The sequence below is a fragment of the Bemisia tabaci genome, chromosome 5 (genome assembly GCF_918797505.1).
Source record: "Bemisia tabaci chromosome 5, PGI_BMITA_v3".
Taxonomy (NCBI): Eukaryota; Metazoa; Arthropoda; class Insecta; order Hemiptera; family Aleyrodidae; genus Bemisia; species Bemisia tabaci.
The window spans coordinates 22,832,698-22,846,515 of record NC_092797.1 but is presented as its reverse complement, the minus strand read 5'-3'; the positions used below and the strand labels follow the sequence as shown (position 1 = coordinate 22,846,515).

The window sequence follows — 13,818 nt, the reverse complement described above, 5'->3', positions numbered from 1 at the left end:
CGGAAGTATTGCTTGAGAATCCTTCTCGCGTGTAGGAAAAGATCCTACTCCAGAAAAATAAGGAAATAAAACTGAATTTTTCAATCAATACACCAAGATGGAACCGCACAATGAAAGTTTAACAATTTAGTCTATACTAATGAGTAGATGGCGCAAGAAACTCCAATTTTGGTGCCTGCGCTTGGTTGAAAAACTTCCCTATTAGATCATTCAAGTACGTGGTGTGGTATCATTGAAAAATGAAGGCTCTCTTCGGTTATACGAACTAATTTCCATGAACTGAACGTGATATCCCGCTAATCTCACGCAATGTCAAAATTGCTGATTTTCTGAACCTCCTTTGATACTTTTATGCAAGTTTAGTTCCCTTCCATTACTGGTTTGATACAGTTAAGAAGTATTTGCCTCAGTAAATATAGGGACATTTCCTCAATTGAGGAGCATTCCGGAAAAGGGGCACATACGCGTATGCGCCCTTTTTCCGAAAATGGCAGAAACGGATTCCTCGCATCCTAATGTACCAATGTCCCGAGTTTCAGCTTAATTGATCAATTTTTGGAGCTAAGAGACCAAGTTTTGTGAGGCCTTAGTCAGGCGTATTTCATCTTTTCGCCCCTGGGTACGGTCGCCGCGACGCGACGTTGAGGAGATAGCGCGCAGGGCGCAGGCAGGCAGGTGATGGGTACTGATATAAGTAAGGATTCCTCATTACAGATGCATCGCACTGATTCTACTAATCAATGCAATATCATCGGGTTGCAGTGATTTTCTACGCGTTTTACCGGTGACACGTGAAATTCTGTAATTATTCATAATTCAATTTTTAATGGTCTCTTGTGGGTTTTAATTTTTCGATTTTTTCGCGTGTTTTGCTGTCTCTATTATGAACGATGATCGAAAATGATCCACACGCACGTTCGCGATCGAAATTACGATCTATTTTCGTTTAAAAACTCGTTAAAGTCTTGAAAATTTAGCTTTGAGGGCCAAATCTTTAACCACCGGTCCATTTCCGGAAAAAGGGCACATAACGGAAAATTTTAAATAATTCCTCCCACAACACTGAGAGAAGTGTATGTTTTACCGATGGTCGTTATTCATTCAAGGGTGTATGGACGTTGATATGGGTGCCCCAGTTCCGATTTATGTCATCATCAGCGCCCAGAAAGTAGGAATGAAAATTTCAACGCGTTTTTCTCACAACTTGTTTTTTCGGTATGTGCCCTTTTTCCGGAAAGCTCCTCAATTGTATTTAGCAAATGGGTGGTTTTTATCCGAGGATTAAGAATAAACAAGTGGTACGGAATGTAACAAAATAATATGAACTATGCAAAACTATAATCCGGGTATCGGAACTCGGCTGTTTTTGAAAACGCCTTCAATTGCGGCGTGATACCTCACGCATTCCGGAGAGTTCAAATAGTTGTATCATTGCGCCGTAAGAATGTGACGGAAGATTACAATTAAAAAAACCTTCATGCACGCTGGCCTTTTCGATTTCCGTTCTCACTTTTGCAGTCATGAATGATCAGCTTAAGTTCGCTTCAGCTAGAATTGTATTTAGCAAATGGGTGGTTTTTATCCGAGGATTAAGAATAAACAAGTGGTTAGAAATGGAAACAAAATAATATGAACTATGCAAAACGATAATCCGGGTATCGGAACTTGGCTGTTTTTGAAAACGCCTTCAAGTGCGGCGTGATACCTCACGCATTCCGGAGAGTTCAAATAGTTGTATCATTGCGCCGTAAGAATGTGACGGAAGATTAAAATGGAAATAGCCTCCACGCACGCCGGGCTTGTCGATTTCCTTCGACATTTTTGCAGTCGTGAATGCATTGCTTAATTGCGCTCCAGCTAGAATTTATTGTTGGATGCATTTAATAGGCACGACTGCACCCGTCTCTGCATAGAATGGGCCTCAAAGTTTAACTCATCACGGCTGAAGCTTTCAGGTCCCGAGCAAGATTGGGACCTAACAATGCCTTGCTAATATTAAGTCTAGCAAGAAAGGTATATCATAAATGCATCATTCTGCTTTTTTTTCTTTTTTTCACAATTTTATGTGAAATTTGATTTACGAAACGATGGGTTCAATAATCACATTCTAGACCATTAATAAACCTTTGAAATCGTTTTCCAAGTCAAAACTATGACATATCAACGTTTTAACTGTGTTAACTTTAACATCTATGAGTCTTTTAACTTTTGTACCGACGAATTATTTACCATGTTTCTGAGATCATGAAAATGGCACTTCAAATGTAAGATTCTGAACTCATCGTTGTGCCATGAGGGAACATACTTTTATTCTCATTAGAAAACTTACCTACCAAAACACAGAAAGAACGTATTTTTTAAAGCATTATATACTTCAAGCCTTGATTTGATTAATTGGGACAAAACAATTTTTTGATGATGATATTGAATAAAAACAACCAAATTTTCTGCAATCACAAGTTTATTTTGAGCAACTCATAATGAGCGTACAAACTGACTCCTTTGTATTTTTACATTCACATTCATATAAACTCACACACTTATGCAACAGTTAAAGCCACTCAATTTTTAATTCATGCAACATCTATTCACAAATTAGTTACATATTAAACATTCATTTACGTCACTGTTTTTTCCCAGACTGCAGATAGTAAGGGACATTTCGATGAGAAAGTATACTGATGATTCCTTTTTGTTATCAATTCTAAAACCGTATACGTCAAAAAGTTGCTAAACAGAGAATTGTATTTACATGTAATTAATCCTTTATTTTTTCATCATATTTGATAAAACGCAAGTACGAGCAAATAAAAGCTAGAGTTTTTCCTGATAATTTTGGTGGGAGAATTTCACATTCAGTTTTAACTTATTCCTGATGGGGCACTAAAAAATATGGCTATGCCATTAATATGAGAATTGTTCTAAGTCAAAAACGATCCTGAAAAAAACTAGAGAGAAAAGTGCTTGAGATCTCGCCATTCACAGAATGATTATCTCCTTCTCTAAATGAGGGAAATCAAATATTGATGATTCAAGGTTTTTGCATAGGTGGTTTCAGGTTTAAGACAGACTTCCGATCTAACCACCAGCAAACCGAAGGCAACTTATAACCCTCAATAGTGCAAAATCCAATCTCATCAAACTTCAAAATAAGAACCTAAGAATGAAGTGTATGGCACAATTAATCGTGAAACATTCACTTTAGAGAAAATTGTTTGCATTCAATTTTGACTTGAGAAAATAGTAGCATTGACGCATCTCTCAATAATCAAGTAAACCCGCACAAAAACCTATCTAATAAATTATAATATTCTCCATTTGAACAACGTGACATTCTCTAAAGCAAGGATTTCAACGATTGTCAACCAACTTATCAGAGAACGTTATTCAGTCGTCCAACAGCCCATATTGGCTCATTTGACAAAAGTTGAATTTTCTAATAGATCAATGAATTAAAATTAATAAATACAGTTCAGAATCCTTATCAAGTAAGTTGATCTTACAAGAGTGTTTAAAAGAAAACTCAGTCTATAAAACATCACGGCAAAGTCCACTTATGCCGAAAAAAGACTCGTGGACTCTAGTGAAATCGGAGGAGATTCAATCACGGAGCAATTTCGTTGTCAATTAGCTGAAACAAAAACGAAAAAATTAAAAATTAGTCATCGTCACAATTATCACTCACGGTAATCTTGAAAATAATATCGATACGTCTAAATTTCAAATTGGACATGATTTCTTGAATCTGAAAATATCTAACCCTCCGTCTTGTCATCGATTGGAGCATTAATACTGTAATGAACATCAAGGATTACATGGGAGTATTTAGGCTAAAAGGACCTATGTCACACGCAAACCCTATGCACTTAGTTTCTTTTAGCATAAATGCGTTCACATATCGACGGTGAAACTGCAAAAATGCGTATCTCGGTTGCGGTGTCTCAAACTCTCCGCTCCTATTTTGTTCTTTAAAAGGGAACTGAAGCAACATTATGGCTTGAAGTTTTAACAGAGTATTCCGTATAAAGAAGTGAAAAATCACTGATTTTTTTTAAAAAATGATGCTCGAAAGTTTTCCTTATAGAAAATAAAGTAAGTATAACGGGAAATCTGCAACGCCGAAAACCCACATACACATTTCTGCAGTTTAACGTTGATATTAAATGATTTTTTCCCATTATTTAATCAGTGATGCTGTGCTGATTCCTACACTTCAAGTCGCACTAAATGCTATAAATAACACTAGCACAATTATGGCATTAAAGTTTAATTTTAGGTAAAGTTTACCTCCTTAGGGGGGGGGGGGGGGGATTGTGATAAAGTATGGCTATGCTACTATGCTTTTTAATTGTAACTGCATGTTGCCTATCTTCTGAATTCACGGCGCTGAAATTCGCGCAACTCACTGACGATAAAGTCACGATTTCTTGCATGGTTATGTGCTGCATATTTTCTTTATTCAATGATCATACTGGCGAACTGGGCAAATATTGATTATTGCTGAGCATTTAATGTTACGGCAACGTTTTTATTTTCTAAAATTAGAGCTTCGTTTCACCTTTTCTCTAAATAATAATGCTCGAGTCGCAGAACACGTATATACCTCAAACGTCCCTAAAAAGACCGTTTTGTGTAGCATTGATGAATCATTGACTGTGTGGCAAACAACAGCTACATAAAATCTCACAAAACTCAAAAAACTTTAGAGTTTAATCAGTTTCCGCCTTCTTTAGTATTGGTCATCTGCCAATGCGCAGATGACCAACACTATCCTATCGTCGCACAGTGGAACGCGCTAATAGCAGAGGTTGGACATGAAGTTTTTGGTTAAAACTTCAAATTTTGATGTCTTTTTCGTTACAAATTCAATTTCAAGGGGTGTTTCTGAATGGCAATTCAATGAAAAAACCAATGTAGCCACTCTCAAACTTCCTTGCTGCATATTTTGGATAATATAAGCTTTCGAAGTTGCTAAATTTTATCCGGCTTCTCCTATTAACTCTGCCCAGTGTGCGTCGTCCCGTATCGTCGATCCTCTGATGTAAGGGCGCATGTCCATAACCGCGTGAGCCCTAGAAAGCATTGAAATATATGGAGAAGAGGGCTCACGTAGAAATTGAGATACGCCCTCGTACAAAGGCGGATACAACAATTTGGCAACACCGAATTTCCTCCATTTAAACCTATGCTAAATAATCGATTCTTGTCAGAGAACCTGACCCCTCTGCGAATCGAAACATTTCCATACGTTTAAATGGAGGAAATCCGGTGTTGCCAAATTGCTAGATCCGCCAATGCCCTCGCGTCAGAGGGACGACGCTATTTCAAGGGAACCTATCGTACCGTGCTGTAGATAAGCTGAAACTCGGTATTAAAAGCATGAGTAACACAGCTTTCTCATTGATTGAAAATTGCTGCAATTATGAAGTTGACGTATTTATGCTAAATGCACTGAGAAAAAAACTTCGTGCGTGGGACCCGAAGTTGCGGTCATATGGATCCCTGAAGTTTTCGGATCGCGTATCTAAAAACTTGAGGTCCAGCTGCCGAAGTTCGGGTCAGACATCTGAAGTACTCCGATACATACCGAAGTGCCTCGATGTCTGACCCGAACTTCAGCAGCTCGACCTCAAGTTTTCGGATGCGTGATCAGAAAGCTTCAGAGATCCATATGACGTCAACTTCGGGTCCCATGCACGAAGTTTTTTTCTCCGTGTGAAACTATGTGCAAATGGAATGATGGGGTGCGCTCGGGCTAGTTAGTGCTCGGAAGAATGAACGGGAAAAAAGCGGCAGTGACGTCAGCGGCAACGACGGGAGACACGATGATGGAGGAGGCGGTCTTTAACTCATGAGCCCTGTCCACAAGGCTCTTGTCACATGCCCATGGCTCACGAGTTAGAGCTTAGTTCTTTTTGATTATTTAATGTAAAATCCCGCTTGTCCATTTTCTCAAAAGGAACTATATCCACTTTTACAATGTTTCTTATTCAGCTTCCAAACGCACACCCCATCCTCCCACTTGCCCATTGTTCCTTTTAGCATAAATACGCCCAATTAAAATTCAAACGATCTAATGGTAACGACGGCATGATTTCTGAGCAAGCTGATACGTACCACCGTGCTTTTGATCTTGGCACACAGCCTCTGTATTTAGCATCGTAACTGGAGCCAGCGGCGCAGTTCAGCACGTACATAGACCCGGATCGGCAAAAGCTGACGGATGAGCAGTGAGGGTTCAACTTGTAAACCTTTGAGCTATTACATTTTCGCCCTGAGTTGACCAAAGCTGGAACAGGGTAAAGAGACGTACAAATAAATATCGGTATACTTCAACTAAAACATTAGGAATATAGGTTTCGCCGATACAATATACAGGACTCATACGGACTAATAATTTCATTATTGTAAAAATGATTTTCATTGTTTTTTGTTAGTTTTGTTTAAGGAGGGGGGAGGGGCTCATGGAAAAGTTATCGGTGAACGGGAAATATGAATTAATGTGCATATAACACGCTATTTCTCAGTCATAGGTTGAATTTGGAAATTTTCAATACGCTGATCAAAAACGTAAAATTTCGATAACTAGACATATTCTGCCGTGCTAAGGAAGAACGCCGTATGAGACTCCAGACGTTGCCAAGTTTTTCCCGATAAAAATCGAAATTACTGGAAAAATTATGAGTATAGTATTTTTCAAAAATTTTAGACAAAATTTTAGACAATTATACGCAATTTAATTTAAAATCTCCGATGATTCCGAGGAAAAATATGAATGAATGTCGTCAAAAATACATGTTTTATCAATGGAGATTTGGCAACTCTCGAATGTTCATACGGCGTCCTTCCCTAGCACGGCAGTATATTACGGTGTTTCATTTTGTACCTTGTCCACTAGTCTATTAAAAATCAATAGTTTTTGCGCTGAAACAAAGGCAGTAAGGTAACAGGCGGTCGAACCGCCACTTTTCAACTTGTCTCCCTCCTTTTGAGACCCAGTCAAAATTTTCAGCCGAATCAAATATTTTTGCCCACGCGACCAAAATGACCCAATTTCTGAGCAGCATTCAACAGGTCCCAGATTCAAATTTTCGTCCAGAAATTCACATTTATATGCTAATTTCCTCGAGTAATAGTCGAGACGAACGTGTCGCCAATTCGTGCGGAGAAAATATTTAATCCCCTACTTTCAGTTGTTCGAGTCTACAGATTTTTGCATCATGGCATCTCGGACGGTACAATAAGAACTTTAAATTCGAGACTAACTGCGAGTCCTTGAAGAAGGGACCAATTTTATTTAATCCACCATTGACAAACTCGTTCATCTTCCGTTAGGTGCCGAATATCTTGGTCCAAACACTTATCGCCCGTTCTGGCAATTCCGATGCTCATTTTTGGCTTTTACGACATTATTGACCTTTATCTCCGTAAGACCAATGAAATGCTGCCGGAATAACGGTATTTTATGACTTTATGGATTCACTTTCAGTAAAATACGAACCACGAATCCGTAGAAAGGTCCATTGACGGCTTTTGCCACTTACGAGTCAAATCAACGCTAACGAAGAAAAAACAATGTTTACTCTTACAATTTTCACAGTGGACTCCACCACCTCATCTATTCGTAGTTACAATGTTACTTTCGTGGTAGCAAGTACCTTCGCCCCGGTAGCAACAAAGCATTATTATTGGAAGCTAACTATTTTTGGTCACTTTGTAATGCTGTAACTACGACTAGAAAGAGTAGATTAAACCCAGAATCCACTTCGAGCATTATAAAAGCGATTATTCTTTTTCTTCGTTCGTACTAATTCTCTGTATATTCATTTACACGGATCTTCTTCTGTGGCAGCAGATTATTCAATTTGAGGATATTCAAAGCTTGAGAATTTAACGAGAACGAAGTCAATCGAGAGCCTCGAATTGTGAAAGGTGCACATTTCATACTACAAACTGATGTTATCAAAAACAATTAGCTCAGTAATCGCCTGACATCGTTAATTATAACTAGGGGGTGAGCCCCCTACCCGCTCCGCGGTCTGACCCCCAAGAGCGCCTCGCGCCTCAGGCGTTATGCGTTACGCGTTATACTCGTATGATTTTACTTTATGGAGTAAGGTTTTCTTCATCAATTAAATTATCAACTGAACTGCTAGGAGAAATATTAATGAAACGTCGAATCAACGGCCCTTTTTTGATACCTCATTGCTTTAAATTTTTAAGAGAAATAAAAGTTGGCTTATCTTTATAGGGAGCTTCTCTCTACATATTAGTTTTACCTACGAGAACTTCGGTTGCCGGAAAGTAAGTTTTGTTCTTATGACTGAAAACCTCCGTCGCCTGAGCCAGAAACTTTAGCGTCCCGAATGAACCAAAAAATGTCCTCCGTGCACTGATACTATTGTTTTAACTTTCGCTAAGAATAAATATTGTAACAGATAAAAATCTGGCTCTACTTACTGGTAACTTCTCTGGTAAGGTATCTCCTGTTGACGTAGCTCTGCGTGGGTTTTTGGGTCTTCGCTGGTTTGTAGGCTTGCGGTTTGTAAGCCTGCGCTGGCTTGTAGGTCTGCGTGGCTTTTAAAGTCTGTGTAGGTTTGTAGCCCTGCTTGTTGGTCTGTGTTTGTTTGTAGTTTTGCGTCGGTTTGTAGACTTGGGGTTGTTTGTACTGTGTCTGTTTATAGTTTTGTGTTGGTTTGTATGCCTGCTGTGGTTTGTATGATTGCTGAGGTTTGTAGGATTGTTGAGGTCTGTAAGCCTGCTGAGACTTGTGAGCCTGAGTGGGCTTCGCAGCCTGTGCTGGTCTGTAAGCTTGCGGAGGTCTGTATGCCGTCTGGGTCTTTTGAACCTGAGCTTGTGTGTAGGCGTGAGCTTGTGTGTAGGCCTGAACTGGTCTGTAAACTTGTCCGGTCTGATACTTCTGTACAGGCCTGTAGGTCTGTTGAGGTCCGAAGTTCTTGGGGTTGTAGAATTTGTTGAAGTAGTAAGTGTAGTATCTTGATGGGTCAACTCCTGCTGGTGGTGGAGGCACGTATCCAGCCGGAGGTGCTGATGTCACGGTTTCGGAGGCTGGTGTCGAAGTGCTAGTTGAGTTCCCACTGGAGGACCATCCATCTTCACTTTCGGTCGAGTTTTCGTGTTCAACAGGGGTCGGGTTCGATGGCAAGCCTTCACATTCTACTCGATAAGGCCAGTCGCAGATGTTAATGTTCTGAAACAGAAGAGTATATCTTGAACTTACTGTTGAAGCGAGAGAACAAACAGTATAAAAAGTTTACTCGTGGCAAAAGCAGCATCAATAATTAAAGTCAAAGCTATTTTATTTTTTATGGAATGAAAATTTTGCTCCCCCTCTAAATTTTAATCGGTCAAAGTCATATATAACATGTTAAAAACAAAGCTTTGAAAAAAAAAAAGAAATATTTTGGAGTTTTAAACTACCATGTTTGCGTCGAAGTTCTAAGCTTCAAGATTACACCGTAAGTGTACCTTTAATCGCACCTTTAAGTGCGCCTTTATGTGCGGCCTTAAGTTTCACAAAGATAAATTGAGGCTCTTGTAACTTAGTCAGTCGGATACAAGATAGTGTTATACATTGAAAATTAAAGTTCAAACTCAGATTGACTTGAAAGGGAAAAGGGTCGCCCTCCAAAAAAAGTCTTCCACGTGCGTGAGATTACTTTTGGTTGTAGAATGTAGACGGTCATAGATTTTTCAAACGTTTATAGTTTTGAGCAATACATTCCTACTTACAGAGTTGAAATCAGTTCCCGCGGGGCAAACAAAATCATACTTGTATCCACCAGTGCAGACATAGAATTCTCCACAATGTTCTTTGCCTCTGTAAGTTCCGTCGGGACATTCGGAACCAGAACCTCCGTCAGAAGGAGGTGAAGAAGATCCATTTCCTTCCGCTGAAATGAAGAATGACAGAGTGAATGAGTTCACTTACATCTTAGTACATTACCTAATTTTTTTTCCACCGATCTCGCTTAATTCATGTAGTATCTTTTGAATCGGAGCCGAAGACTGTATTGGTAGTCGTAAAGTAATAATCCTACATGCGAAAGAGAGAAAAACAGAGCAGAGACTAAATTTTAAAACGCACCTTGAAACCGACTCGACTTGAAGCTTCCTAAAGATGTTTACATGTACATCAAAATCTACTTCAGATAGTTCCAAATGGTTTTAAGTCAAAAATGTTTTAAGGAGCGTGTTCAAAATTCAAACTTGACATTCCAGCTCGGAGTTACATGTTCTTTTCATAATTGGCAATCGCTACATCTCCCTTCCTCATTCCTTAATCGGTTTGTCTCAGCAAGTATTGTTCAATTTAAAACTAAACTTTAAGCGGTGAATTTATTTTTTTAAGTCCATTTCGAGAAATCCTCGAAAAAAGTATGCATGTTGATAAATTACATTAAATTTTAAAAGGGTCATCTTGAAAATAATGGACTTCCACACCTAGAATTTTCCGGGGAAAATTTTGAACTAGTCCCTAAAGGGCGACTTTTGCAGAAAACATTGAACCAAAGAAATACTCACAGGATGTAATTGGTCGGCTTCCGCAAGACGTACTTGATGGCCAGTCACATTGTGCCTTTTCTTCGTTGAAAACAAGTCCAGAGGGGCACTCTTGCTCGGCAGCAATGCAGTCCCAGCAGTTCACGAAGTTATTACATGAGGTATCAATCGAGAATTGTCCTCTAGCTGATTTACAGTACTTTATTAATGGGTTGTCAGTGCTGTTACAATCTTTGGGGTCAATTGGACCAGAAGGTGGGCACGGCGATCCTGGTTGTCCTGGTTGTCCTGGCTGTCCTGGCTGCCCTGGATAACCCGGTTGTCCTGGCTGTCCTGGATAACCCGGTTGTCCTGGCTGTCCGGGCTGTCCTGGTTGTCCCGGGTATCCAGGTTCACCTGGCTGTCCTGGTTGTCCCGGGTATCCAGGTCCACCTGGCTGACCGGGCTGTCCTGGTTGTCCAGGGTATCCAGGTCCACCTGGCTGTCCGGGCTGTCCTGGTTGTCCCGGGTATCCAGGTTCACCTGGCTGACCTGGGTATCCTGGAGATCCTGGAGATCCGGGAGATCCAGGTTGACCGGGCCCTGGCAGTCCTGGGCTTCCAGGTTGACCGGCCTCTCCTGGGTATCCTGGGTATCCTGGGGATCCAGGTTGACCGGACCCTGGCTGTCCTGGTTGTCCTGGACTTCCAGGTTGACCGGACTCTCCAGGTTGACCGGACTCTCCAGGTTGTCCTGGGCTTCCAGGTTGACCGGAATCTCCTGGATATTCTGGGTATTCTGGGTATACAGGTTGACTAGGCTCAGGCTGTCCTGGTTGTCCTGGTTGTCCTGGTTGTCCCGGTTGTCCTGGTGTGCCTGGTTCTGAGGGATATCCAGGTTCTCCTGACGGATATCCGGGCTGCTCGGAAGATCCAGGGAATCCTGGTTGTCCTGGTTGTCCTGGTTGCCCTGGTTCTCCTGGCTGTCCAGCTGATCCAGGTTCTCCTGTTTGTCCTGGGTATTCTGGATACGGCAATGGGGGGTATCCAGTTTCTCCAGGTTGCCCTGATTCTCCTGGATATACGGGCGGGTACTCTGGTCCTGGCTGTACCGTAGATTCAGTTGATGACGGGTACGGTTGCTCTGGCTCAACTCCTGGGTATCCAGGCAATGGTTGTTCTGGTTCTGGATATACTTGTCCTGGCTGAACAGGAGGGTTTTCGGTGGTTTCAGAAGAACCTGGAAATACTGCAGGATACTCTGCAGGGGTGGTTGACGGCTGATATGGTGATTGCGTTGATGAAGGTTCTGGCTGTGAAGTGGCGCCGTTGTCAGGATAACCTGGAACAGGAGAGGGAGTGGTGATTTCACTGGGCTCGAAACCGGGCATCGTGAATTCCGATGGGACTACTTCATTATTAGAATTATCAGGCTGTGGGACTACAGCAGGTTCTGGTTGTCCTTGTCCACCTTGCTCGGAGGATCCTGGGTACTGGTTGTCTGGTTGAACTGGATAGGGATCAACTGGTTGAGGTTGTGCTCCAGCTCCTCCCTCGGAGGGTCCAGGCGATTCAGGACTTGTCTCGGGCACAAGTTGATCGATAGTTGGGGAATATGTAGATTGTTCGGGTGCGCCTGGCTGTCCAGGTGGAGGGTACTCAACCGGTGTTCCGGGCTGAGGAGCTGGCTCTACAGGTGAGGGATACCCAGTTGGTGGTTGAGACCCACCTGGATAAACTTCATTTCCTGGTGATGGTGCCTCTCCCGGATATCCAGAGCCCGGGTAACCCTCTGAAGGTGAAACCACCTGTCCACCATCTGGCTGACCTTCACCGGGAATTACTTGCGCAGGTTGAGGTGCTTCAGTGTACACAGACTCTGGTGGAGGTGGCTGAGGGTATCCATAGGGTGGCTGAGGCTGTTCTCCGGGAGATGACGGATATGATACGTCAGTTGTTGAGGGATTTGGTTGTTCTCCGGGGTAAACCACGCCGGAATCAGGTTGACTCGGCTCGCTGGGTGGCTGATATGGAGGCGATGGCCCTTCGGTTGAAGTAGCAGGAACAAGAACGTCCACAGGGCCAACTGGTGGTTGGTATCCTCCTGAGTTATCTGGCTCCTGCGATCCGGATGATGAGTCTCCGCCACTTGGTCCAGTTGCGGGGCCGCTTGGTCCAGTTTCGGGGCCACTTGGTCCAGTTGTCTCGATGGGGGGATATATTTCTTCCGGTGCAGGGGAGCCAGAATCTGGCCCACCTGTCTGCTCACTTGGCACAACGAACACCTGATCTGGGGGAAGCTCGCCTGGCTGCTGCGTCTCCCAAGGTTGTCCTGGATTGACAGGCGATGTCGATGGCTGTTCTGGGAACGGTGATGGCGTTGGCTCTACTGGTTGAACAGGTTGAGCTGGTTGTTCTGGAAATACAGGCTGCGGGTATCCAGGTTGTGGGTATCCAGGCTGCGGGTATGACGGAGGTGGATAAGAGGGTTGCGGGTAACCAGAAGGTGGGTAGCTCGGAGGAGGGTATTGTGATTGAACGCTTCCTGGTTGAGGGTAGCCGGGTTGAGGCTGAGGGTAACCTTGCGGATAGCCGGAGGGAAGGAATATGACTTGAGGTGCGGTACCGTTTGATGGGTAATTACCAAAGATAGCAACTTGGTACTGTTGCAGAATCTGACGTAGCTCTGCTTCACTTAGTTGCCTAGTGCCACCGTATCCGTTTGATACTACGTACTTCTTTGTCCCAAATTCTGAAACAAAAAACGAGGAAAAATTAGATTTGAATAAATAATGGTGCAGAATAAATGTAACGTATTGAAAACTTCTACACCATTTCTTTCTTCTGTATAGCCTCCAAAAAGTTCTCACAGTATTTTCATCCTTGCCATGTCAAGACAAAGTTGCCCCATAGCAGATATGAACAAAAATGTCCCCTTCCTTTTTTTCGCGCAAACCGCACGGTTGTGCACGTAAGTGCAGGTCTTCGTGTGCAAGAGGGACTTAAAAACCAAGAACTCAGCGCCTTCGTTTCTTGCTCTTCAGAGATTATGTTCAAAAATGAAGTTTTGTTTCAATACGAAAAAAATTATAAAAAAGGGTATTCCGCCATTTCAGGGCCAGGAAAACTGAGGTATTAAATGTCGCCTTAAAGTAGGTAGCTGACAATCACTGAGTTCTAAATAGATTCTACACACATTTCAGGACATAATATAAATGAATCCATCAATTTTATTGGTTTAGCGGGAAGTCTTTAACGACTTAAGATTGCGCAGTGACAAAATATGAAACGTCAGCCCCTCAATTTTCTAAGTGGA

The 13,818-nt window shown here is 42.1% G+C and overlaps 1 protein-coding gene across 1 annotated transcript in view; it reads right to left on the bottom strand.

Annotated features, from left to right (window-relative positions):
* Nucleotides 1–2,443: 2,443 nt before the first annotated feature.
* Nucleotides 2,444–13,818, bottom strand: part of LOC109036685 (uncharacterized) — a 38,559-nt gene continuing 27,184 nt past the window's right edge. Inside the window, exons 2-6 of the mRNA XM_019051045.2 lie at nt 10,546–13,254; nt 9,754–9,914; nt 8,461–9,211; nt 6,118–6,289; nt 2,444–3,631 (exon numbers count right to left, since the gene is read on the bottom strand). Of these exons, the coding sequence (XP_018906590.2) occupies nt 3,628–3,631; nt 6,118–6,289; nt 8,461–9,211; nt 9,754–9,914; nt 10,546–13,254 (3,797 nt within the window). The 3' untranslated portion in view covers nt 2,444–3,627. The remainder of the gene's footprint in view (nt 3,632–6,117; nt 6,290–8,460; nt 9,212–9,753; nt 9,915–10,545; nt 13,255–13,818) is intronic.